The sequence below is a fragment of the Staurois parvus genome, unplaced genomic scaffold, assembly GCF_062004578.1.
Source record: "Staurois parvus isolate SC_StPar_1 unplaced genomic scaffold, SC_StPar_1.0 ptg000221l, whole genome shotgun sequence".
In the NCBI taxonomy this organism is placed as follows: Eukaryota; Metazoa; Chordata; class Amphibia; order Anura; family Ranidae; genus Staurois; species Staurois parvus.
The window spans coordinates 260,401-283,479 of NW_028318017.1; the positions used below are offsets into that span (position 1 = coordinate 260,401).

The 23,079-nt window shown below is 46.5% G+C and overlaps 2 protein-coding genes across 2 annotated transcripts in view; both read left to right on the top strand.

Annotated features, from left to right (window-relative positions):
• LOC149460705 (uncharacterized) overlaps nt 1–1,936 on the top strand; it is a 38,857-nt gene extending 36,921 nt beyond the window's left edge. The window contains exon 4 of the mRNA XM_089679217.1: nt 1,761–1,936. Within this exon, the coding sequence (XP_089535343.1) occupies nt 1,761–1,936 (176 nt within the window). The remainder of the gene's footprint in view (nt 1–1,760) is intronic.
• Nucleotides 1,937–12,395: 10,459 nt separating this feature from the next.
• LOC149460706 (uncharacterized) overlaps nt 12,396–23,079 on the top strand; it is a 52,782-nt gene continuing 42,098 nt past the window's right edge. Inside the window, exon 1 of the mRNA XM_089679218.1 lies at nt 12,396–12,434. Within this exon, the coding sequence (XP_089535344.1) occupies nt 12,396–12,434 (39 nt within the window). The remainder of the gene's footprint in view (nt 12,435–23,079) is intronic.

The window sequence follows — 23,079 nt, forward strand, 5'->3', positions numbered from 1 at the left end:
GGAGGACACTGAGAACGGTTAGTAAGGTGGATGAGTCTGGCAGCTGCATTCATGATAGAATGAAGAGGGGATAGCCTGCGATGAGGTCGGCCAATGAGGAGGGAGTTACAATAGTCAAGGTGAGATATAACAAGGGGGTGTATAAGTTGCTTAGTGGTTTCCGAGGTTAGGAACGGCCGTATCTTGGAGATGTTGCGGAGGTGAAGTCTACATGATTTGGACAGCGATTGGATTTGGCGGTGAAAGGACAGATGGGAGTCTAGGATTACACCTAGTACCCTGGCATGAGGGGAGGGACTGATGGGTGTATTATTGCTCTTGATGGAGAAGTTGGGAGAGGGGGCACAGGCTGGGGGGAATACTAAGAACTCAGTTTTGGAAAGATTGAGTTTGAGGAAGTGGAGTGACATCCATGCCGATATGTCACTTAGTAGGTTAGTAATACGAGAGGAGACTGAAGGGGTGAGGTGAGGAGGAGACTGAAGGGGTGAGGTGAGGAGGAGACTGAAGGGGCGAGGTGAGGAGGAGACTGAAGGGGCGAGGTGAGGAGGAGACTGAAGGGGCAAGGTGAGGAGGAGACTGAAGGGGCGAGATGAGGAGGAGACTGAAGGGGCGGGGTGAGGAGGAGACTGAAGGGGCGAGGTGAGGAGGAGACTGAAGGGGCGAGGTGAGGAGGAGACTGAAGGGGCGAGGTGAGTAGGAGACTGAAGGGGTGAGGTGAGGAGGAGACTGAAGGGGTGAGGTGAGGAGGAGACTGAAGGGGTGAGGTGAGGAGGAGACTGAAGGGGTGAGGTGAGGGGTAGAAAGATAGATTTGTGTCATCAGCATAGAGATGGTACTTAAAGCCATGGGAGTTTATCAAGTGACCAAGGGAGGAGGTGTAGATGGAGAAGAGAAGGGGTCCAAGGACAGAACCTTGAGGGACCCCTAAAGAGAGAGGGAGTGGAGAGGGGGAGAGAGAGTTATAGGTAACACTGAAGGAGCTCTGCGATAGGTAGGAGGAGAACCAGGAGAGAAGAGATGACAAGGTATTGATGAGAGTGACAAAGTCGTCTTGTTTGGCAACATGGAGGGAAGAATTTTATGTGAAGAAAGCAGATTTATATCGGGTGAATGCTTGCTGGGATTTAAACATACATAAAATAGTGAAGCGCTATATAAACCAAATCCTAATCATAAATAAAAATTCATACTTAATTGTGCAAAATGTGTCAACATATTAGTGCTCAGTGGTAAAAATGACCCGCAAACGGGAATAAACTATCCTTAATGTGACACCACTACACAAAGAATATATAGAAATAAATGAAGTTCAAGTGATATAAAGAAATATATATCGAATGCATTAACAATAAATTTTACAAAACTAATAACCTCTCAATATTAAATGACATAAGAATGTGAATCAATGCAAAAAAACCATCCGTGAATATTCAAAATATAAAGTCCATGCAAGTGAAACTGTCAAAAGGTGATCTTCACTCTGGTGAATAAATCCTCAGATGGCAGCAATGCCTTCTCACCTCCACACACTGACCACACAGGGCCAAAGGCTAGTAACCTCCTGTGTACCAGATCCTCATAAATATGCTCCTCATCCAGGGACCACAGGATAAATGGGGACTCCTCCCAAGCGTACTTTATCCACTCCACCTCCCCTCCAGGGTATATAAGTGAGACACAGAAAGATCCTTCCATAGTGCAGTATTGTTTATTATAAGAATGGATACAAGTTATATTGCATCACGTGTAATTCCCAGACACATCAGCCCATCACCACATCCTATGGGTGTACTGCATGGTATCTGGGGGAAGCAATATGGCCGCTGCATCTGGACATGCATCACCTCGTAACCGGAAATGGCGTACCAACGCATTGTGTCACGTGCATCGGTACGCCATTTCTGGTTGCGAGGTGATGCATGTCCCTGGATGAGGAGCATATTTATGAGGATCTGGTACACAGGAGGTTACTAGCCTTTGGCCCTGTGTGGGTCAGTGTGTGGAGGGGAGCAGCATTGCTGACATCTGAGGATTTATTCACCAGAGTGAAGATCACCTTTTGACAGTTTCACTTGCATGGACTATGACTATGGAGGAAGAGGACAGACATGATTATGGAATAAAAGGACAGACATAACTATGGAATAAAAGGACGGACATGACTATGGAGGAAGAGGGTGGACATGACTATGGAGGAAGAGGACGGACATGACTAAGGAGGAAGAGGACAGACATGATTATGGAATAAAAGGACAGACATGACTATAGAGGAAGAGGACGGACATGACTATGGAGGAAGAGGACGGACATGACTATAGAGGAAGAGGACGGACATGACTATGGAGGAAGAGGACGGACATGACTATGGAGGAAGAGGACAGACATGACGGGGGGTTACTGGGTGTAAATAGAACATAACATCTTATTACCTCCTCTGCTGCCACTTCTAGCAACGTCTCCTCTCTGTTTCCTGTCTGTACCTGACATCACTTCCTGTCTGTACCATGACATCACTTCCTGTCTGTCTTCCATAGAGACTTCCTGTGTGGGTAGAAGTGAGATCCCCACCTTGTGGAGCTCAGAGGAACTGCAGCCCAGAGAATCATCTGGTAGTGTGACCCCGGCCTTGTGCTGGGTGTGTATGGATTGTAGATCCTTATAGAGGGGTCACCTCCACTCCCACCAAGGGGGACAGAAATATATGACTCCCTAGTCCAGCCTTTCTCAGCCAGGGTTCCTCCAAAGGTTTCTAGGGGCTCCTTCAGCAATGAACAATTCCTGTCTCTTAGTAACAAATGGCATCAATGATCTGTAAAATCCATTTCTTGGAATACATCACAGGACACGAAGCATCTTTATAAATCCTTCCTAACACTGTTATGCCCACCTACAGGTGATCTGACATTGGCAAACAATAGACAGGACGTCCCCTTGTAGAGCATATCTCCGACATAGGAAAGGTTTGTAGAAAGCCATAGCCCATAACAGGAGGGGACGGATCTCTGGGATTCCTGAGGGACTCCAAGAAATGGATTTTACAGATAAACCACAAAATGTCATTTTCTTTGTGGCACATCACAGGACACAGAACATCTTTTACATTCCTTACTAACAGGGATGTCCCACCTAGAACATGAGGGGAGGACAACAAGCCAACAGGTCCCAAAAACAACCAGAAATAGGAAAGAACCTCATGCAGCAGCCTGCAAAAACCAATGTGTCCAAAGGGAAGAGTCCTTAGTGACTCCAACATCCACCTGGTAACATCATAAAGAGTGCACCGAAGACCAGGTAGAGGCTTCACCAACATGATACACTGAAGGTAGGTAGTGTCATCCCTTATAAAGGGGGAACCTGTCCTTTCATACTGGAAACTGGAGCAACAAGCCGACAAATTCAGGGAATAAACATAGACATGGAAGCTGCGGAATCCTTCTATTCGGTCCTCAGGAGCCACAAAGAGAAATCCTGTCGCCAAATTGCGGCTGTCAACTACAGGTAACCTGATAGACAAACAAATATCCAACGTGATAAAAACCTATTCCCCCAGTTACTGAGCCTGAGGGCAAAGGGAGGTAATACACTGTCCTGGCTGAGATGAGGGTAAAGGAAGGTAATACGCTGTCCCGGCTGAGATGAGGTTAAAGGAAGGTAATACGCTGTCCCGGCTGAGATGAGGGTAAAGGGAGGTAATACGCTGTCCCGGCTGAGATAAGGGTAAAGGAAGGTAATACGCTGTCCCGGCTGAGATGAGGGTAAAGGAAGGTAATACGCCGTCCCGGCTGAGAGGAGGGTAAAGGAAGGTAATACGCTGTCCCGGCTGAGATGAGGGTAAAGGAAGGTAATACGCCGTCCCGGCTGAGATGAGGGTAAAGGAAGGTAATACGCCGTCCCGGCTGAGATGAGGGTAAAGGAAGGTAATACGCCGTCCCGGCTGAGATGAGGGTAAAGGAAGGTAATACGCCGTCCCGGCTGAGATGAGGGTAAAGGAAGGTAATACGCCGTCCCGGCTGAGATGAGGGTAAAGGAAGGTAATACGCTGTCCCGGCTGAGATGAGGGTAAAGGAAGGTAATACGCTGTCCCGGCTGAGATGAGGGTAAAGGAAGGTAATACAATGTCCCGGCTGAGAGGAGGGTAAAGGAAGGTAATACGCTGTCCCGGCTGAGATGAGGGTAAAGGAAGGTAATACGCTGTCCCGGCTGAGATGAGGGTAAAGGGAGGTAATACGCTGTCCCGGCTGAGATGAGGGTAAAGGAAGGTAATACGCTGTCCCGGCTGAGATGAGGGTAAAGGAAGGTAATACGCTGTCCCGGCTGAGATGAGGGTAAAGGAAGGTAATACGCTGTCCTGGCTGAGATGAGGGTAAAGGGAGGTAATACGCTGTCCCGGCTGAGATGAGGGTAAAGGAAGGAAATGACTTCCGGTTCCGGCGCCGGATGCTGTAGTTCGTGAGACCCGCGGCTCCCGGGATCCCGGCTCTATAAAGCCTGCCTACTGCCTCGGGGACCCCCGCTATATAGCCTTGGGGTGCCCCTTACCTTCCTGCAGCAGCCCCAGCATGAAGCGGAACCTTCTGCCGGCGCAGTCCGGCCATGAGTCGGCGGCCAGAGCGGAGGGATGCGGCTTTCCCCCTTCTGCAGCCACGATGGCCGACGATGCCTGTCACAGCATGGACACAGGCACAGAGCGGGATCTCAACGTGGGAGCAGGTATGACAGAGCCTCTCCCCACCATCCTCACTGCCTCTCCACTCCCTCCTGGCATTGATAACACTCCTGAGCAGTATGATAAAATAGCTCAGGCAGTGTCCTCTATTCTGCTCCCAAATATCACACAGGCTGTAGATAGAGCTGTCAGCTTGGGCATTGAACAGCTAAGAAAAGACTTAGGCGATCATTCTAAACGTTTATCTGAGGCTGAGCAGCGCATATCGGATTTAGAAGATGAAGTCCATTCAATGCAAGCGGTTACGTCACAATCCAATCGTGTACAGCAAAGTATATTGGATAAAATCGATGATCTGGAAAATCGATCACGTAGGAATAACCTACGCATTGTGGGTCTCCCAGAATCCTTTAATACAGGTTCTCTCCCCAATCTCTGATCAGCGCGGATCCCTGCAGCTTTGGGGCTATCCTCCTCTTGTCAGGTAGAGAGAGCTCTGAGGAAGAGGCAAGTCCTCGAAACGCGTCAGCCTTTTGGATGTCTAAACTCCCTATTGCGGACTGTTACTCAGCGCGGTGTTGATCCAGCTGTTCTTTTATGACGTGCCTTGACTATATTGTCGTTTGTGAGTACAACACCTACTTTATTATTTATTTTTTATTAAACATTTTTTATGGTAATGCACTAGGCCTGTGCGCCCTCTTTTTGTTCTTTCCCCATTCAGTATATTTGGATTCCCCCGGTCCATTTGAGGGCAGCAAGGTGTGCATGTTCCAGGACATTCTTAATGTGGTTGTAGCATCGAGTCCATCCCCAAGCGCAGGAGCATTTGTGTTTGCTAGAGAGAGCTCATCGCCTGGGGCCCCCATCTAGTGAGCGTCGTGCACCACGCTCTGTGATTGTCCGCTATCTCAACTATGCTGACCGCATAGCAATCCTCACCTCTTTCCGTAACTCCCGTTCTCTGCAAATTGAGGGTCACAAATTACTACTATTTGCGGACTACTCACAGGAAGTATCACATAAACGGAAAGCATTTCAGCATGTTTGTGCCACTCTTTACCAGAAAGGAATAAAGTTCACATTTGCATATCCGTCCACGTTACGTTTCACTGCACCATCTGGGGACTCCAAATCTTTCGTTCATCCTGAAGAAGCCCACCAATATCTGCAAGACCACCTAAATGACGGGGATCAGTTGTCACAACTCGCGGGTAGGAATTTTGGCCCTAGAGACCAACGCAGTCCTCGCAAAGACCCCCCTAAACGTCAACGCACCAATCCAGCGTCCTCCAAATCTCACCCGCCTTGAAGGTCTACGAGGCCATCGGTCTCTTCACAACTTCTTCAAGCTTTTCTCCTGGTCCGATTGGTTCAATTGGAAGTGTTTTCAATTTTTTTGATTGGTTTCTCTTGCTATTTTCTGAAATGCTAACACACTCCAAAGTCTGAGTTTATTGGCTGTTCAGCACGAGATGTTTTTTTCATTATCTGATGTTGAGGTGTTTCCTCGCACTCACCTGTTTCAATGTTACTGTTTAATTTATCTATATGTCTGATTTTACTACTTCCTTACTCCTGCGTGTGCCTGGTTCCATATTTCAGCAGTGCTGTGGGTGGTGGGGTGCTGGAGCCGTTGTTGGGAATAAGTTTGAGGGACGCCCTCCCTCATCTCAACAATTCTACTTTGGTCCCTGGGGCAGGCTCCTCTCCCAGCTTTTCCCGGTCACACTGGTATTGGTGGAAACAGCATGCGGAATGACGTGAAGTCCTGTATTCTGTACTGGTATATTGTATGCTTTGAAAAAGCCTTTGATAACGTCAGTTTTCAATGGCTCAAATTAGTTCTCGCTAAATTTGGCTTTTCCGGTCCATTTACAGTTAATTCAAGCTATGTATACTGCCCCAATGGCCCAGATAGTAGCGGCGGGAAAAATATCCAACCCTTTTCTATTACATAAGGGAACAAGGCAAGGGTGTCCATTATTCCCCCTGCTTTTCAATCTTGCATTGGAACCTCTAGCCCGTTATTTCAGTCACACCTCCATGGTGTTCCAATTGGTCAACAGGATCTTCGCTTAGCTTTATTTGCTGAAGATATATTAATATTCACTTCTAACCCGACTCTAGATTTACCATATATCCAGACAGTTTTTGCAGAATTTCGGTGCTGTTTCGGGCCTCCGTATAAATTATACGAAAAGTGAGGTTCTTCCCCTATACCATGCTCGACTTCCTGATTGGGCCTGCAACTCTCTCTTTAAAATGAATACTAATCATATTACTTATCTGGGTATTAAAATTGGGAAATTAGCCTCGTCCCTTTATTCTCTGAATTATTCGCCAGTCATTCAAAACATTTTAGGGGAACTGGAAATGTGGAAAGACCTGCCGCTATCACTCATGGGCAGAGCCCATCTCTTCAAGATGATGAGTTTTCCGAAGCTTTTATACCCTCTCCAAACTATCCCACTCCTGCTCAAACATACGGATATAGTCAAGCTAAACAAGGCGATTTCTAGTTTCCTATGGAGGGGGCGCCGCCCGCGCATAGCTATACATAAGTTGTTTCTCCCTAGATGTGAGGGCGGACTGGGCCTCCCCAACATTAGGCTTTATAATCTATCTTACATTTTACGGGTGTGTATAGATTGGCTCTCCCGAGCGTCCGTGTTCTCCAATTACCAACTTGAATTAGCCATGGTGAGCCCGTTCGATCTGTCAGCCCTTCTACATTCTAACTCCAACTCACTCCCGGAACATCTTAAACATAATCCACTCATACGGGACACACTCTTCACATGGAGGGAGATCAGACGTAGACTAGGAGTTTCTCCCTGGCTATCTCCTTTTCTTCCCATTCATCACAATCCTTCCTTCTCTGTCTCTCAACAACATGCAGCTTACGATCAGTGGTACAACCAGGGTCTTAGACTTGTTAGCCAATTGTATGACTTTTCATCAGGATCTCCCCTTCCGTTCCAACAAATCCTTAGCTCGTTTGAGTTGCCTTCTCATCATTTTTTGTACATTTTACAAGTCAGGAATTTTGTGCAATCCATAGCACAGAATAAACCCACTCGTTTCTGCACGACTGTGATAGAGGTCCTTGTAAGGAATCAGAAATATAACATATCTAATATTTATAGTCAATTGTCTATGCAATACGCAACACCGCTGGAATCCTCCACATCCATCAAATCATGGATCCGAGACTTTGACAACGCTTTCACTGCGGAACAACTACTCACAGGCTTTAACATGACCTGTGCGTTCAACACAAACAAATTTTGGTGGGAGCAGCAGTTTAAAATTATGCACCATGCTTATATGCCCTGTCTGTACTCACGTTCAGACTCAACGATCTCTACGTGTCCGCTCTGTGGTTCATATAAGCCGTCACTTCACCACAGGTTCTGGAGTTGCCCATTGATCTCTACCTTCTGGAACCAACTTTTGAACTTCATGCTCTTCATCACTACTCTCCCGTTACCTAGAGACCCACTGCTTCTTCTTTTCGGCAACTTGGATGCTTCCGTGTCTGCTGCTTCACATCAGCACATTGCTATGCTCAGAGCCGCCAAACCGTGGCTGTCCACTTGTTTGATGGCTGCGAGAAGGTCTATTCTGAAAAAATGGGTTTCCAACTGCCCGCCAACCATTGCGGATGTCAAATTGGAACTTAACTTCCTACTTCGCTTGGATCGGCTCAGCATCCATATCTCTCCATCCACATCAGGAGAGGAAAAGTTCAACCGCAAGTGGGGTCAATATGTTTCAAGAATATTTCCTACCTCGGAGATCCAGCTTCCCTCCCAAGGATTTCTAACCTAGTCCTAACTTAGCCTCTAGGCGATTCCTGATGCACTGTGTTTTATTTGTCTTAGGGGGCAAATGATTGCTAAATTACCTTCTCTAAGTTTTCCTGGACCTTTAACACAAAAAAATAATTTGCGCTAGTAAATATAAAATTATCTCCATAAATCAAATATATAAATGGTGCGAAAAAATATATATATAAAAAATAAAAAGTCCACACTTTGAAATATGTGACACAAAAAACGTGCACCAAAAAATATAAATAAATGTGACAATACCACCACCAAAAATATAAATATGAATAAACTCACCAGAGCTAGAAAATTTTTTTTAAAACATGTATTGCTCTGGGAACAGTAGTATTAATAAATGATAAGTCATTCATAGATGTATCTTCAAGGAATAGTATTCTGCAGAGCCCAGATCCACATAGACCAATTTCAGATGGAGCAAATTGCTTTCAAATCAATTATCATCAAGGAAATCCACTTCTCAAGAAAGCCACCTTTAAACGTATCCAAGGAGGGAAACGCCATACACTCGGAAGCGCTCTGCGAGGACGTTGATGACGAAACGCGTAGGGCGGAGCTTGATCGATGTGACGTCATTACGTTTCCCATGAGCTACTGCGCATGTGCCGAGTAGCTGGGTCTGTTTTGCTGTGTTTGCTGTTGATGCTGGTGTCGGCTGGGACACCCTTTGAGCTAAGTGCAATGAGTACTTAATAAAAAGATGTTGTTTTAATAATACTGCACCATGAAGTTCTTCTGTTTCTTCCAAGTGTCTGGCGTTTCCCTCCTTGGATACGTTTAAAGGTGGCTTTCTTGAGAAGTGGATTTCCTTGATGATAATTGATTTGAAAGCAATTTGCTCCATCTGAAATTGGTCTATGTGGATCTGGGCTCTGCAGAATACTATTCCTTGAAGATACATCTATGAATGACTTATCATTTATTAATACTACTGTTCCCAGAGCAATACATGTTTTAAAATTTTTTTTTTAGCTCTGGTGAGTTTATTCATATTTATATTTTTGGTGGTGGTATTGTCACATTTATTTATATTTTTTGGTGCACGTTTTTTGTGTCACATATTTCAAAGTGTGGACTTTTTATTTTTTATATATATATTTTTTTGCACCATTTAAATATTTGATTTATGGAGATAATTTTATATTTACTAGCGCAAATTATTTTTTTGTGTTATTTGTTACACCTTATTGATTTATGGTGATTTTTTGCAGCTGGTATATGATAATAAGTGATTTATAGATATTTTTTCCTTTTTCCATAGGCGCCATTATATATATTTTTCTATTTTCCTGGACCTTTACTCAACTATTTTGGCAATCTGCCCTTTTTCCACCTTGGCTTCTGTTTTCTTATTCTCTCTTTCTTTCACAATCTCGCTTCACTGTTGACTCTTAGTGAAGCGTCCCCGTAATAGCACATTTTCACACATAATGTCAAGTTGCTTCCTATTATATTATCATAGTAGCCTATTATTCTATCACCCTATTATCTTAGTGTCCTAATTTCTATATTCTGGCCTGTCCTCTTGGTCTTCTGGTCTCTGATCTCTGATCTTTGGTAACAAAATTCCTTGTCCTCCTTTTCTCCTTCTTTTCTTTCCTGTCCGTATATTCTTTTCTGGGCTGGTTCTTTCAGCTCCTTGTTCTTCTTTCTTCACTGCTCTATCTCTACCTTCTGCTCTCATTTTGCCTCTACTTCTTACCCATATATACGATGACCTTCCTCTTGGTCATTTGACAAATGGTCAACATGGCATACATTTGCGTATCTCTAGATTACTCATACATACGAAGGTATATACATGTACCTTTCTAAATCCTGGATACTCTATTCTTAAGCCCTTGCAACCTCATACATCATACGATGTCTCCTTTCCTATAAGTAACTTACTAAATTTCTCTGATTCCTCTTTGTTTCTCTCAGGGCTTTGGCAATTTGTTTTTGTGTAAAATTGTCATTTCTTGAATTTTTCACCTGCTTTGGCATGTTGCCACACTATGAATACTGCATAAATTCACTGTTGGTTAATGTGTGTATACAATAAAACCAAATAAAGTTTCTTTAAAAAAAAAAAAGCCAGCCTGGGCAGTATGGGTAAGGGAGGGTAATATTGCAGCCAAGAGGGATGTGACTATTTCAGAGAGTATTTTAGTGTCCACATTTAGGATGGATATAGTTCGGTAAGACCCCAATTCAGTGGGGTACTTGCCCTTATTAGAAATCAATTTCATAGTCTTGGTGACCCATCAGAATTTGTGGGCCCCTCTCCCAAACCTCGTTATATACTGTCAGTAGCTGAGGGATGATGAGAGTCCATCAGCCTTTAATCACCTCAGACTCTTCCTTTAATAAAATAGGGACATTTACAGATTGCAGGTGGGAGGGGCCAATAGTGAGTAAATGAAGTGAGTCTAGGAATTTTGTGGTCACCTCAAGGTCTTGGATCTAGATATAGAGTGGCACAAATATCTTCCAGTATTTTATTGGTTTCTTCTGGGGAGGAGACAAGGGTAGCAGAAGTATCCTTTAGGGAGGCTACATGAGTTGGTTGGAAAGACCCTTTGCTTACCCACCTTATCATCATATTTACACAATTGTGAATCAGCATAGGAACCATTTATATGTTTGTAATTCTCTACCCAAAGATCAAAGAGGTGTTTGGCTTCATGCCAATGCTTTCTGTGCTCAGAGGTATTCTGCTTTGTCAATGTTTTATATGAGGAAACATCCTTCCCCTAATAAAAGGCTTGGCAGCTTCCCAGAACAAGTGTGGGTCACATTGATGGGATTCATTAGTGGTGGTGTACTCTAGCCAAGCATCGCTATCAGCGTGTATGAAGTTCACCTTACATGTCAGATAGGAAGGAAATCTCCAAATATTTGGGGGGCCTGTGGTTCGAGGGTCTGCCAAAGAAACAGAGGTGGGGCTATGGTCTGATATAATCAAGTCGTGTATGGCCATATGATGGACATGAGGGAAAAGGGAAGTGCTGCAATAAAGATAGTCTAGCCTGGAAAATGTATTGTGAGAATATGAAGTAAACTCCCTGTGTGTGGGGTCCGCCAATCACCAGGGGTCTAATAATCCTCTGGCAGAAATCAACTGTGCTAATGAGAAGAGCCAGTAGACACCTTTGCATGGGTGGACCTTGTGTTGACCTGTCCTCTCTATCATTTACTACTGTGTTAGTCTCCTCCATCTATCTGATGTATACTGGGATTATGAAATATCCAATCAGCTGCAGCATTACAGAAGGGTCTGCCAGGGAGTTGGGGGCATAGACATTGGTGAGTTGGAGATCCTTATTGGAGATCTGCAAGACCACGGTAGCCATACGTCCCATATCATCGTTGCACTCAGAGATGAATTCTAATGCCAGGTTTTTGTGGATTACAATGAGCACCCTTGCCTTCCATCCTACTACTGCCCAACCTAGCGCCTGAGCCACCCACAACCTTTCCATTCTATGAAAGTCTGCTGCTTGTAAGTGTGTCTCCTGCCGGAGTGCCGGACCCGTTCACAACCACTTCAAGTGACTCAGCATTTGTAATTGTTTAGCAGGGGAGCGTATCTGCATATGATGAGCTGTAGAAAGGGATATGGCTCCTAGCTTCAGGCAGTGAAGTGAACAGGAAAAAACACAAATTAATCATTATTAAATAACAAAACTGAACATAAAAACTGTAACCTTTTTTCCATATGAGTACTCCATACCTGTGCTTAGCAAATCTGCTGACCTGATGGAATCATATTTAACTTGGTATAGCTTCCTCCCACTGAGAAAGATAGGATACAGACAACGTGACCATGTGACAGCAGGAAGGTAAATACTTGGCTCAAAAATATGAAAGGAAGACTGTAATCCGAGTCTGGCATGAAGTCAATGAAACTCATGGGATATGGATCTGATCAGGTAAGTAGCAGAGGGGGTTGTTCATCACTTTCAGCTGCTTTGGTGGTAATGACATTAACAACAGGTGCACTAGATGGGCAACAAGGAGACGACCCACAGGAATGGTTTTACAGGTGGAGGTCACTGACATTTTTTCCCTACTCCTCTTTTCTGTTTTTCACTAGTTTGGCATTTGGCTCGGGTCAGTGTCACTACTGGTAGCATGAGGCCATACCTGGACCCTACAGAGGTTGTACAGGCATTCCAACTCTTCCAGGATGGCACATCAATACATGGCATTGCCAGAAGGTTTGCTGTGTCTCCCAGCACAGTCTCAAGAGCATGGAGGAGATTCCAGGAGACAGGCAGTTACTCTAGGAGAGCTGGACAGGGACGTAGAAGGTCCTTAACCCATCAGCAGCACTAGTATCTGCTCCTTTGTGCAAGGAGGAACAGGATGAGCACTGCCAGAGCCCTACAGAATGACCTCCAGCAGGCCACTGGTGTGAATGTCTGACCAAACAATTAGAAACAGACTTCATGAGGGTGGCCTGAAGGCCAGACATTCCCCTGTGGGCCCTGTGCTCACTGCCCAGCACCAAAATGCATATGAAGGACAGGACATTCTGGGTAGTCTGTCTCGGTCTCTGATATGAAGGACGGAACATTCTGGGTAGTCTGTCTCATTCTCTGATATGAAGGACGGGACATTCTGGGTAGTCTGTCTCTGTCTCTGATATGAAGGACGGAACATTCTGGGTAGTCTGTCTCTCTGTCTCTGATATGAAGGATGGGACATTCTGGGTAGTCTGTCTCTCTCTGATATGAAGGACGGGACATTCTAAGTAGTATATCTCTGTCTGATGTTCTGGGTAGTCTGTCTCGGTCGTTGATATGAAGAACAGGACATTCTGGGTAGTCTGTCTCGTTCTCTGATATGAAAGATGAGAAATTCTGGGTAGTCTGTCTCTGTCTCTGATATGAAGGACAGGACATTCAGGATAGATTTCTCTCTCTGAGAGGAAGGTTAGGACATTCTGGGTAGTCTGTCTCTCTGATAGGAAGGATGGGAGATTCTGGGTAGTCTGTCTTGGTCTCTGATATGACGGAGGGGACACTCTGGGTAGTCTGTCTCATTCTCTGATATGAAGGATGGGACATTCTGGGTAGTCTGTCTTGGTCTCTGATATGAAGGACGGGACATTCTTGGTAGTCTGTATTGTTCTCTGATATGAAGGATGGGACTTTCTGGGTAGTCTGTCTCGTTCTCTGATATGAAGGACGGGACATTCTAGGTAGTCTGTCTCTCTCTGATATGAAGGATGGGACATTCTGGGTAGTCTGTCTCTCTGATATGAAGGACGGGACATTCTAGGTAGTCTGTCTCTCTCTGATATGAAGGATGGGACATTCTGGGTAGTCTGTCTCTCTCTGATATGAAGGATGGGGCATTCTGGGTAGTCTGTCTCTCTGATATGAAGGATGGGACATTCTGGGTAGTCTGTCTCGGTCTTTGATATGAAGGACCGGACATTCTGGGTAGTCTCTCTCTCTCTGATATGAAGTATGGTACATTCTGGGTAGTCTCTCTCTTTGATATGAAGGATGGGACATTCTGGGTAGTCTGTCTCTCTCTGATATGAAGTATGGTACATTCTGGGTAGTCTGTCTCTCTCTGATATGAAGGATGGGACATTCTGGGTAGTCTGTCTCGGTCTTTGATATGAAGGATGGGACATTCTGGGTAGTCTCTCTCTCTCTGATATGAAGTATGGTACATTCTGGGTAGTCTCTCTCTTTGATATGAAGGACGGGACATTCTGGGTAGTCTCTCTCTCTGATATGAAGTATGGGACATTCTGGGTAGTCTGTCTCGTTCTTTGATATGAAGGATGGGGCATTCTGGGTAGTCTTTTTCTCTGTCATGAAGGATGGGACATTATGGGTAGTCTGTCTCTCTCTGATATGAAGGAGGGACATTATAGATAGTGTGTCAGATTTTAGAGGTCTCTGTTTTATTATGCATTTTGTTTTTATCTTATGTTCTGTGTCTTTAAGACTTTTCTATCTGTAGTAAAATATCTTTTTTAAACAGTTGGTTGCATAAGAGTTAGGTTTATTGTTTCTTACATTTTTTAGTTGTTTTTGAACTTCCCTGGTATCTCTGTAAGGTAGATACAAAGCTGGAATGGTTATTAGGGGACATTTCTTGGGGCTGCAGTTCCTCTGAACTCCACAAGATGGTGATCTCATTTCTACTACCCAGACAGGACTTTTCTATGGAATACAGACAGAAAGTGATGTCAGGAACAGACAGGAAGTGATCTGAAATAAAGATAAGACGTTCCCTTTGGTCTGAAGGAGATCTGAGAGGTTGCTGGACATGGCAGTAGAGGAGGTAATTATTATTATACAGGATTTATGGCACCAACAGTTTGCTCAGCGCTTTACAATATAACGGGAGACAATACAGCAACAATACAGTTCAATACAAGAGGGATAGGAGGGTCCTGATCCTGGGAGCTTACAATCTAAGAGGGAGGGGCTAGTGGTACAAAAGGTAGTAACTGTGGGGGATGGACTGTTTGAAAGAGTAGAAGATTCCATTATTAGCTGAGGGCAGGATAGGCTTCCCTGAAGAGATAGGTTTTCAGAGATCGCCTAAAAGTGAACAGAGTAGGCGATAGTCTGATAAATTGGAGTAGAGAGTTCCAGAGGATGGGGGAAGCTCTGGAGAAGTCCTGGAGACGAGCATGGGAGGAGGAGACAAGGGAGCTAGAGAGTAGGAGGTCTTGCGAGGAGCGGAGAGTATGGTTTGGGTGATATTTAGAGACAAGATCGGTGATGTACTTTGGGGCAGAGTTATAAATGGCTTTATATGTTATTGTTAGTGTTTTGAATTTTATCCGTTGGGCAATGGGAAGCCAGTGGAGGGATTGGCAGAGAGGGGTGGAGGACACTGAATGGAGAGCAGTGGAGAGATTGGCAGAGAGGGGTGGAGGACACTGAATTGAGGCCAGTGGAGGGATTGGCAGAAAGGGGTGGAGGACACTGAATGGAGGCCAGTGGAGGGATTGGTAGAGAGGGGTGGAGGACACTGAGTAGAGGCCAGTGTAGGGATTGGCAGAGAGGGGTGGAGGACACTGATTGGAGGCCAGTGGAGGGATTGGCAGAGAGGGGTGGCAGATACAGAATGGTTAGTAAGGTGGATGAGTCTGGCAGCAGCATTCATGATAGACTGAAGAAGGGATAGCCTGCGATGAGGTCGACAATGAGGAGGGAGTTACAATAGTCAAGGCGAGATATAACAAGGGAGTGAATAGGTTGCTTAGTGGTTTCTGAGGTTAGGAACGGGCGTATCTTGGAGATGTTGTGGAGGTAAAGTCTGCAAGATTTGGACAGTGATTGGATTTGGGGGTGAAAGGACAGATGGGAGTCTAGGATTACACCTAGTACCCTGGCATGAGGGGAGGGACTGATGATTGTATTATTGATCTTGATGGAGAAGTCAGGGGAGGGGGCACGGGCTCGGGGGAATACTAAGAGCTCAGTTTTGGAAAGATTGAGTTTGAGGAAGTGGAGTGACATCCATGCCGATATGTCACTTAGTAGGTTAGTAATGCGAGAGGAGACTGAAGGGGAGGGGTGAGGTGAGAAGACTGAAGGGGCGAGGTGAGGAGGAGACTGAAGGGGCGAGGTAAGGGGTAGAAAGATAGATTTGTGTGTCATCAGCATAGAGATGGTACTTAAAGCTGTGGGAGTTTATCAAGTGACCAAGGGAGGAGGTGTAGATGAAGAAGAGAAGGGGTCCAAGGACAGAGCCTTTGAGGGACCCCTACAGAAAGAGGGAGTGAAGAGGAGGAGGCAGAGTTATCGGTAACACTGAAGGAGCTCTGCGATAGGTAGGAGGAGAGCCAGGAGAGAGCAGAGTCTCGGAAGCCAAGAGAATGTAGTTTTTTGAGGAGGAGGGGGTCAAGTAGTAAGAGTACGGAGTAGTGGCCATTAGCTGGGATGAGTACGGAGTAGTGGCCATCAGTTGGGATGAGTATGGAGTAGTGGCCATCGGTTGGGATGAGTACGGAGTAGTGGCCATCGGTTGGGATGAGTACGGAGTAGTGGCCATCGGTTGGGATGAGTACGGAGTAGTGGCCATCGGTTGGGATGAGTACGGAGTAGTGGCCATCGGTTGGGATGAGTACGGAGTAGTGGCCATCGGTTGGGATGAGTACGGAGTAGTGGCCATCGGTTGGGATGAGTACGGAGTAGTGGCCATCGGTTGGGATGAGTACGGAGTAGTGGCCATCGGTTGGGATGAGTACGGAGTAGTGGCCATCGGTTGGGATGAGTACGGAGTAGTGGCCATCGGTTGGGATGAGTACGGAGTAGTGGCCATCGGTTGGGATGAGTACGGAGTAGTGGCCATCGGTTGGGATGAGTACGGAGTAGTGGCCATCGGTTGGGATGAGTACGGAGTAGTGGCCATCGGTTGGGATGAGTACGGAGTAGTGGCCATCGGTTGGGATGTGTACGGAGTAGTGGCCATCGGTTGGGATGAGTACGGAGTAGTGGCCATTGGTTTTAGCAGAGTGTAGATCATTAGTGAGTTTTAGTAGGGCAGTTTCAGTGGAGTGTACTGAGTGAAAGCCAGACTGTAAAGGGTGAAGAAGGTTGTTGTCGGTGAGGTGGGAGCTCAGGCGATTGTAGACTAAGTGTTCTAGGAGTTTAGAGGTAAATGGCAGCAGGGAGATGGGTCTTAAGTTGTTCAGGTTGGTGGGGTCCAGGGAGGGCTTGTTAAGTATGGGAGTGATGTGCACATGCTTTAGAGGGGAGGGGAAGGCACCAGTAGAGAGGGAAAGATTGAAGATGTGAGTGAGTGAGCATAGGATGGAAGAAGAGGGTGACCGTAGTAGTTGTGAGGGGACAGGATCCAGGGGGCAGGTGGTGAGACGGGCTTCTGAGAAAACCTTAGTGATCTCTTCAGTAGTAGCGAGGTCAGAAGAGGAAAGTGTGGAGGGAGGTTTAGTATAAGGTATGCTAAGTGGGATGGATGTCTGTGCAGTGGTGATGTCCCTACGAATTGCATCAATCTTGTTTTTGAAATGATTTGCAATCTCATGAGCAGTGAGTGAGGTACTGGGTGGAGGTGGAGAAAGTAGAGAGTTAAAAGTAGAGAAGAGAAAACGAGGACTGGATGACAAGGTATTGATGAGAGTGACAAAGTCGTCTTTTTTGGCAGCATGGAGGGAGGAATTGTATGTGAAGAAAGCAGATTTATATCGGGTGAATGCTTGCTGAGATTTGGTTTTACGCCACAATCACTCCAGCAATCATTTCTGGTGTGGTCAGTCTGCCACGGATGTAATGGTCGGGGCCTGATGCTTCATGTTGTTAGAGGAGCAAGTCAGTCTAATGTGGATGAGAGCAAACTGTTGTAGACAGCAGTGGCCAGGTCCGGGCAGGACAGGGGAGAGATTCTGTCATAGAGTTGGTCAGTTACAGAGTGAAAAGGAGCCGGGTTCAAGTTGTGAAGGTTTCTGCGGGTAATTGTTTGCTGCTTGGAGGGATCGGTGTTTGAAGATGAGGAGACTGTGAAGGTGATGAGATTGTGATCAGAGAGAGGAAAGGGGGTGTTTGTGAGGTTGTAGGGAGTGCAAAGATGAGAGAAAACAAGGTCTAATGTATTCCCATCATAGTGAGTGGAGGACGGTATACATTGTGCTAATGCAAAAGATGAGGTTATGTTGAAGAGTTGGGGTGTAGCCGGGTTGTTGACATTAATAGGGATGGTAAAATCTCTGAGAATGATAGCGGGTAGTTCAGAGGAGAGAAAGTAGGGTGTCCAGGCGGAGAAATCATCAAGAAAGCGGGACACGGGTCCAGGAGGCCGATAGATCACTGCAATCCTCAGAGAAATGGGAGAAAACAGCCGGATACAGTGAGTCTGGGAAGAAGAGAAGGATAGAGAGGGAGGGTTAGGGAGGACATGGAAGGTGCTCAGTGGGGACAGAAGCAAACCAACCCCACCACCTTTCTGACCACTGGGTCTGGGTGAGTGGGTCCAGAGGAGGCCTCCATAGGAAAGTGCTACCGGAGAAGCAGAATCTGCTGCTTGGAGTCAGGTTTCTGTAATTGTTAGTAGGTTAAGGGAGCGGGAGACAAAAAGGTCATGGACAGAGGTGAGATTATTACAGACAGAGCGGGCATTCCAGAGCACACATGAAAAAGGGAGGGTGGTTTTTGTGAGCACGGGGACTCCTATTAAATTGAGGGGATTGCAGCTATTCCTGGATGAAAGAGGATGCCTGGTGGGGGGGTGAAATACTGGAGGACCAGGGTTTGGGGAGATATCCCCAAAGGTTAGGAGGAGCGTGCCCGGTGTGGGGGTTAGATAGTGGAGGACCAGGGTTTGGGGAGATATCCCCAAAGGTTAGGAGGAGGGTGCCTGGTGTGGGGGTGAGATAGTGGAGGACCAGAGTTTGGGGAGATATCCCCAGAGATTAGGAGAAGGAGGTTGAGGAAAGTAAGATGGGAGTGGGATGTACACGAGCGCACATGCCTTCCAGTCCTGGTGTTTGGGTCAGCAGGAGAGTGAAGTATCAGCAGGAGGTGATGAGAGCAGTAGTAGGGAGATGGTAGCAGTGAGGGGGAGATGTACAAGTTTTGGGGTGGAGCAGAGGGGTAAAGAAGTGAGATTTTTGGAACACAGGAAAGTAATATGAAAAGGAGGAGTAGAGGGGACATATGAAAGGTACACGGAGTGGGACTCAGACTTGTAAGAGATGTTTCCCGGGGTGTTTGCTCGCAGTCTGTCCATCATGCAGTAGAGTTTCTTGTTGTATCTTCCTGCTGCTTGAGTTCAACTGCTTCTTAGCACTCCATCAACGCAGAACTCACTCAAAAGCAGCCCCCCCTCAGTGACTGTGCCCCACCATCAGTGATCTCCCCCCATCAGCTGATCTAAATTTATAGGGAGAGGGCCCAATGAGCACTCATCTCCGCCCCAATTAGGAACTGATAAGGATCACATGAATGGGGGGGATGATTCTCAACCACAGACCAGACACAGGCCATAGTCATAAATCGGTAATAAGATGTTATGTTCTATTTACACCCAGTAACCCCCCGTCATGTCCGTCCTCTTCCTTCATAGTCATGTCCATCCTCTTTGTCCATAGTCATGTCCATCCTCTTCCTCCGTAGTCATGTCCGTCCTCTTCCTCCATAGTCACGTCCGTCCTCTTCCTCCATAGTCACGTCCGTCCTCTTCCTCCATAGTCACGTCCGTCCTCTTCCTCCATAGTCACGTCCGTCCTCTTCCTCCATGGTCACGTCCGTCCTCTTCCTCCATGGTCACGTCCGTCCTCTTCCTCCATGGTCACGTCCGTCCTCTTCCTCCATGGTCACGTCCGTCCTCTTCCTCCGTAGTCAAGTCCATCCTCTTCCTCCATAGTCACGTCCGTCCTCTTCCTCCATAGTCACGTCCGTCCTCTTCCTCCATAGTCACGTCCGTCCTCTTCCTCCATAGTCACGTCCGTCCTCTTCCTCCATAGTCACGTCCGTCCTCTTCCTCCATGGACACATCCGTCCTCTTCCTCCATGGTCACGTCCGTCCTCTTCCTCCATAGTCACGTCCGTCCTCTTCCTCCATAGTCACTGTGATGTCTTTTATCTCCAGCAGGTGATGATACACACATATATAGTGTGGGAACCCAGATGAACCCCTTCAGGGGCAGAACATTCCCCCACTTCCGGGGCCGGAACATTCCCCTCATTGTGGAGATAAATTCTAGTAATATGGTCCTCTAAACAAACAGCACTGACAATAAATAGACAAGACAAGGACCATCCTGACCATACATGGCCTACAAAGGGCAATGATGACACTACACAGGCAGCCAATGGGCAATCATTACACTATGCAGCCAACACAATGATGGAGTGCCGGGGTCAGGAGTATGGAGCATAGAGCCCTTTACATTGCTGCTCAGGAGGAAGAAAACATTCCCCAGCCGGCCATGAAGAATATGTTCCATCATTGGTGTCAGAGGGAGGGAAATACTGAGAGGTCTGAGGGAAGTAGAGGAGCTGAGGAGTCTCTCAGGGGGTACTACAGATAAGCAACTTTGGGGCCCCTGAGGGGGTAGTGGAGCTCAGGGCCTTAAGGAGGTAGAGTAGTTTAAGGACTCTGGGCCCTTGGTGGGCACTTTTCTTACAGGACGTCTGTTTCTGCAGCATTGCCTAAAAGGTAGTCAGGGGTCAGTGATTTACATCTTCAGGAGACACTCCAATACCTTCCCATGACACAGGCTCTGGCAGTGCCCGGTGCTGGAATTCAGAGCCCCAGGAACCCACCACCACTCTGTACAATGTCCTGGATTCCAGAGAATTCTTGGCAACCAAGAGAACCCCCCATTGTCCTCCTACCCACACTGGGCTGCCATTGGAGGGAAGAGAACAGACTCCTCCCCCACAGCTCTCTACTCCACCAGCACCATCCTCCTGCTATCCAATCCAATCTTCTCTTACTGAAGAGAGTGACAGTGACATCACTCCTGTCAGTCAACAGGCTGCCGGAGATTGGAGCCTTGCAGCCGGAGTTTTGCCAATTTTGCTGATTAACAGGGAACTCCAGCCAAAAGTCATCAAGTTCCCCTTCCTGGACCTCATGATGAGCCGACATTGACCTCACAGCACTGCCTCAGAGCAAACTAGTCATAGGAAGGATCAGATTTATCATTCCTTGTCTGCAGATCTAAAACTCATCAAAACCAGTTCAGGGACCAAACAAACCCAACAGAGAAAAGGGGATTTCTGATCTGGATGGACAAGAGGGTCCCGGGACCTCAAATTTGCATCAAACACTAAACACTCCACACTAAATGTGTTTCCAGGAGGACAGAAGTCCTGAACTGGTTCCCACCCGGCCTATTGTACAATGACGGCGGACAGGACCTCTCTCCTTCTGGAAGGATGTTGTATGATGTCCTCCCACTCTTGCTGTGCAGGTGGAGGGGGATGCAGCATGGTGATTGGTGGGGAGCTCAACGCATCCCTGATCAGGGAAAAGATCCAATGATGTTGTCTCTTTACCATGTGATCAGCTGTATCCAATCACAGCTGATCACATGTTAACAAAGCCGGTTATTGGGATTTCCTGTCCTCAGCGCTGTCATTGTCTGAGGAAAGGAAAGGAAACCGATAACCGGCTTTCCTGTGACAGGGGACATTTACTGATTATTAGTGCCCTGCAGTGCAGCCCCATCAGTGCAGCATATCAGTGCCCATCATTGCATCCCCATCAGTGCCCATCATTGCATCCACATCAGTGCAGCCCCATCAGTGCCCATCAGTGCAGCATATCGGTGCACGTTAGTGCTGCAAATCAGTGCCACCTATCAGTGCCTGTTCATCAATGCAGCTTCATCAATGCCCATCAGTGAAAGAGAAAAATATTTTTTTTGCAAAATGTTATAACAAATGAAGAAAAAAGTTTTTTACTTCAAAATGATTGTTCTTTTTTTGTTTGTTTATCAATAAATTAAATCTCCCCTTCCCTCCCCTTAGTGGTGAATTAATACTGTACCACCAAAAGAAAGCTCTGTCTAAAAAAATGATACAAATGTAATTTGGGTTCAGTGTTGCATGACCACGCAAGGCCACGGGAGGAAACGGAGGTGACACCGGGTTAGGACAGGAAGGGGAAGTGGGCTCGGAGATATGGAGACACACAGTATAAATAAGACCATCTACCACCAGCAGCCAATCCTCTTACAGCCCCCTAGAGGAGGGGAAATGCGTCAGTGACGGCTGCGGTGATGTAATTCCCGAATGGTGGGACTCATGTGGATGGGCCACTTTCGGTCGGACATTTTGCTTGTATATTATATACAAATGTGAGGTATATGGTTTGCTGTAAAGGAAGTTTGTAATAAATGGAATGACACCATGTGGGTGATTGTTGTTATCTCCTCCCTGCATACATCATGAGATGAACCATCAGTTGTATGATATATTGGGGGGGGGGAATTGTACACAATCATCCAGGAGGACTACAAGCTCCAGACTAACCAGGACCATGACACAGCACATAGGACTCTTATTCCAGTGTAAGAGTCCACATCCTGTGGTGGAGGAGGGGAACACTGGAGGGGGAGCACTGGAGGGGGAGCACTGGAGGGGGAGCACTGGAGGGGAGCACTGGAGGGGAGCACTGGAGGCGGAGCACTGAGGGGGGCACTGGAGGGAAGCACGAGATCTGCACTTTGATGAAAGGAGGAGCACAAGGCACTTTATTCCGCACGGTCGGTTGGTGCAGTGTGATTGGAGGAGCACAAGGCACTTTATTCCGCACGGTTGGTTGGCGCAGTGTGATTGGAGAAGCACAAGGCACTTTATTCCGCACGGTCGGTTGGTGCAGTGTGATTGGAGAGGCACAAGGCACTTTATTCCGCACAGTTGGTTGGCGCAGTGTGATTGGAGAGGCACAAGGCACTTTATTCCGCACGGTTGGTTGGCGCAGTGTGATTGGAGGAGCACAAGGCACTTTATTCCGCACGGTCGGTTGGCGCAGTGTGATTGGAGAGGCAGAAACACATCAACTGATATAAAAGAACTATTAATATTGATGATTTTATTTTTCTATTCAGTATTTATGAGGGATTTATAT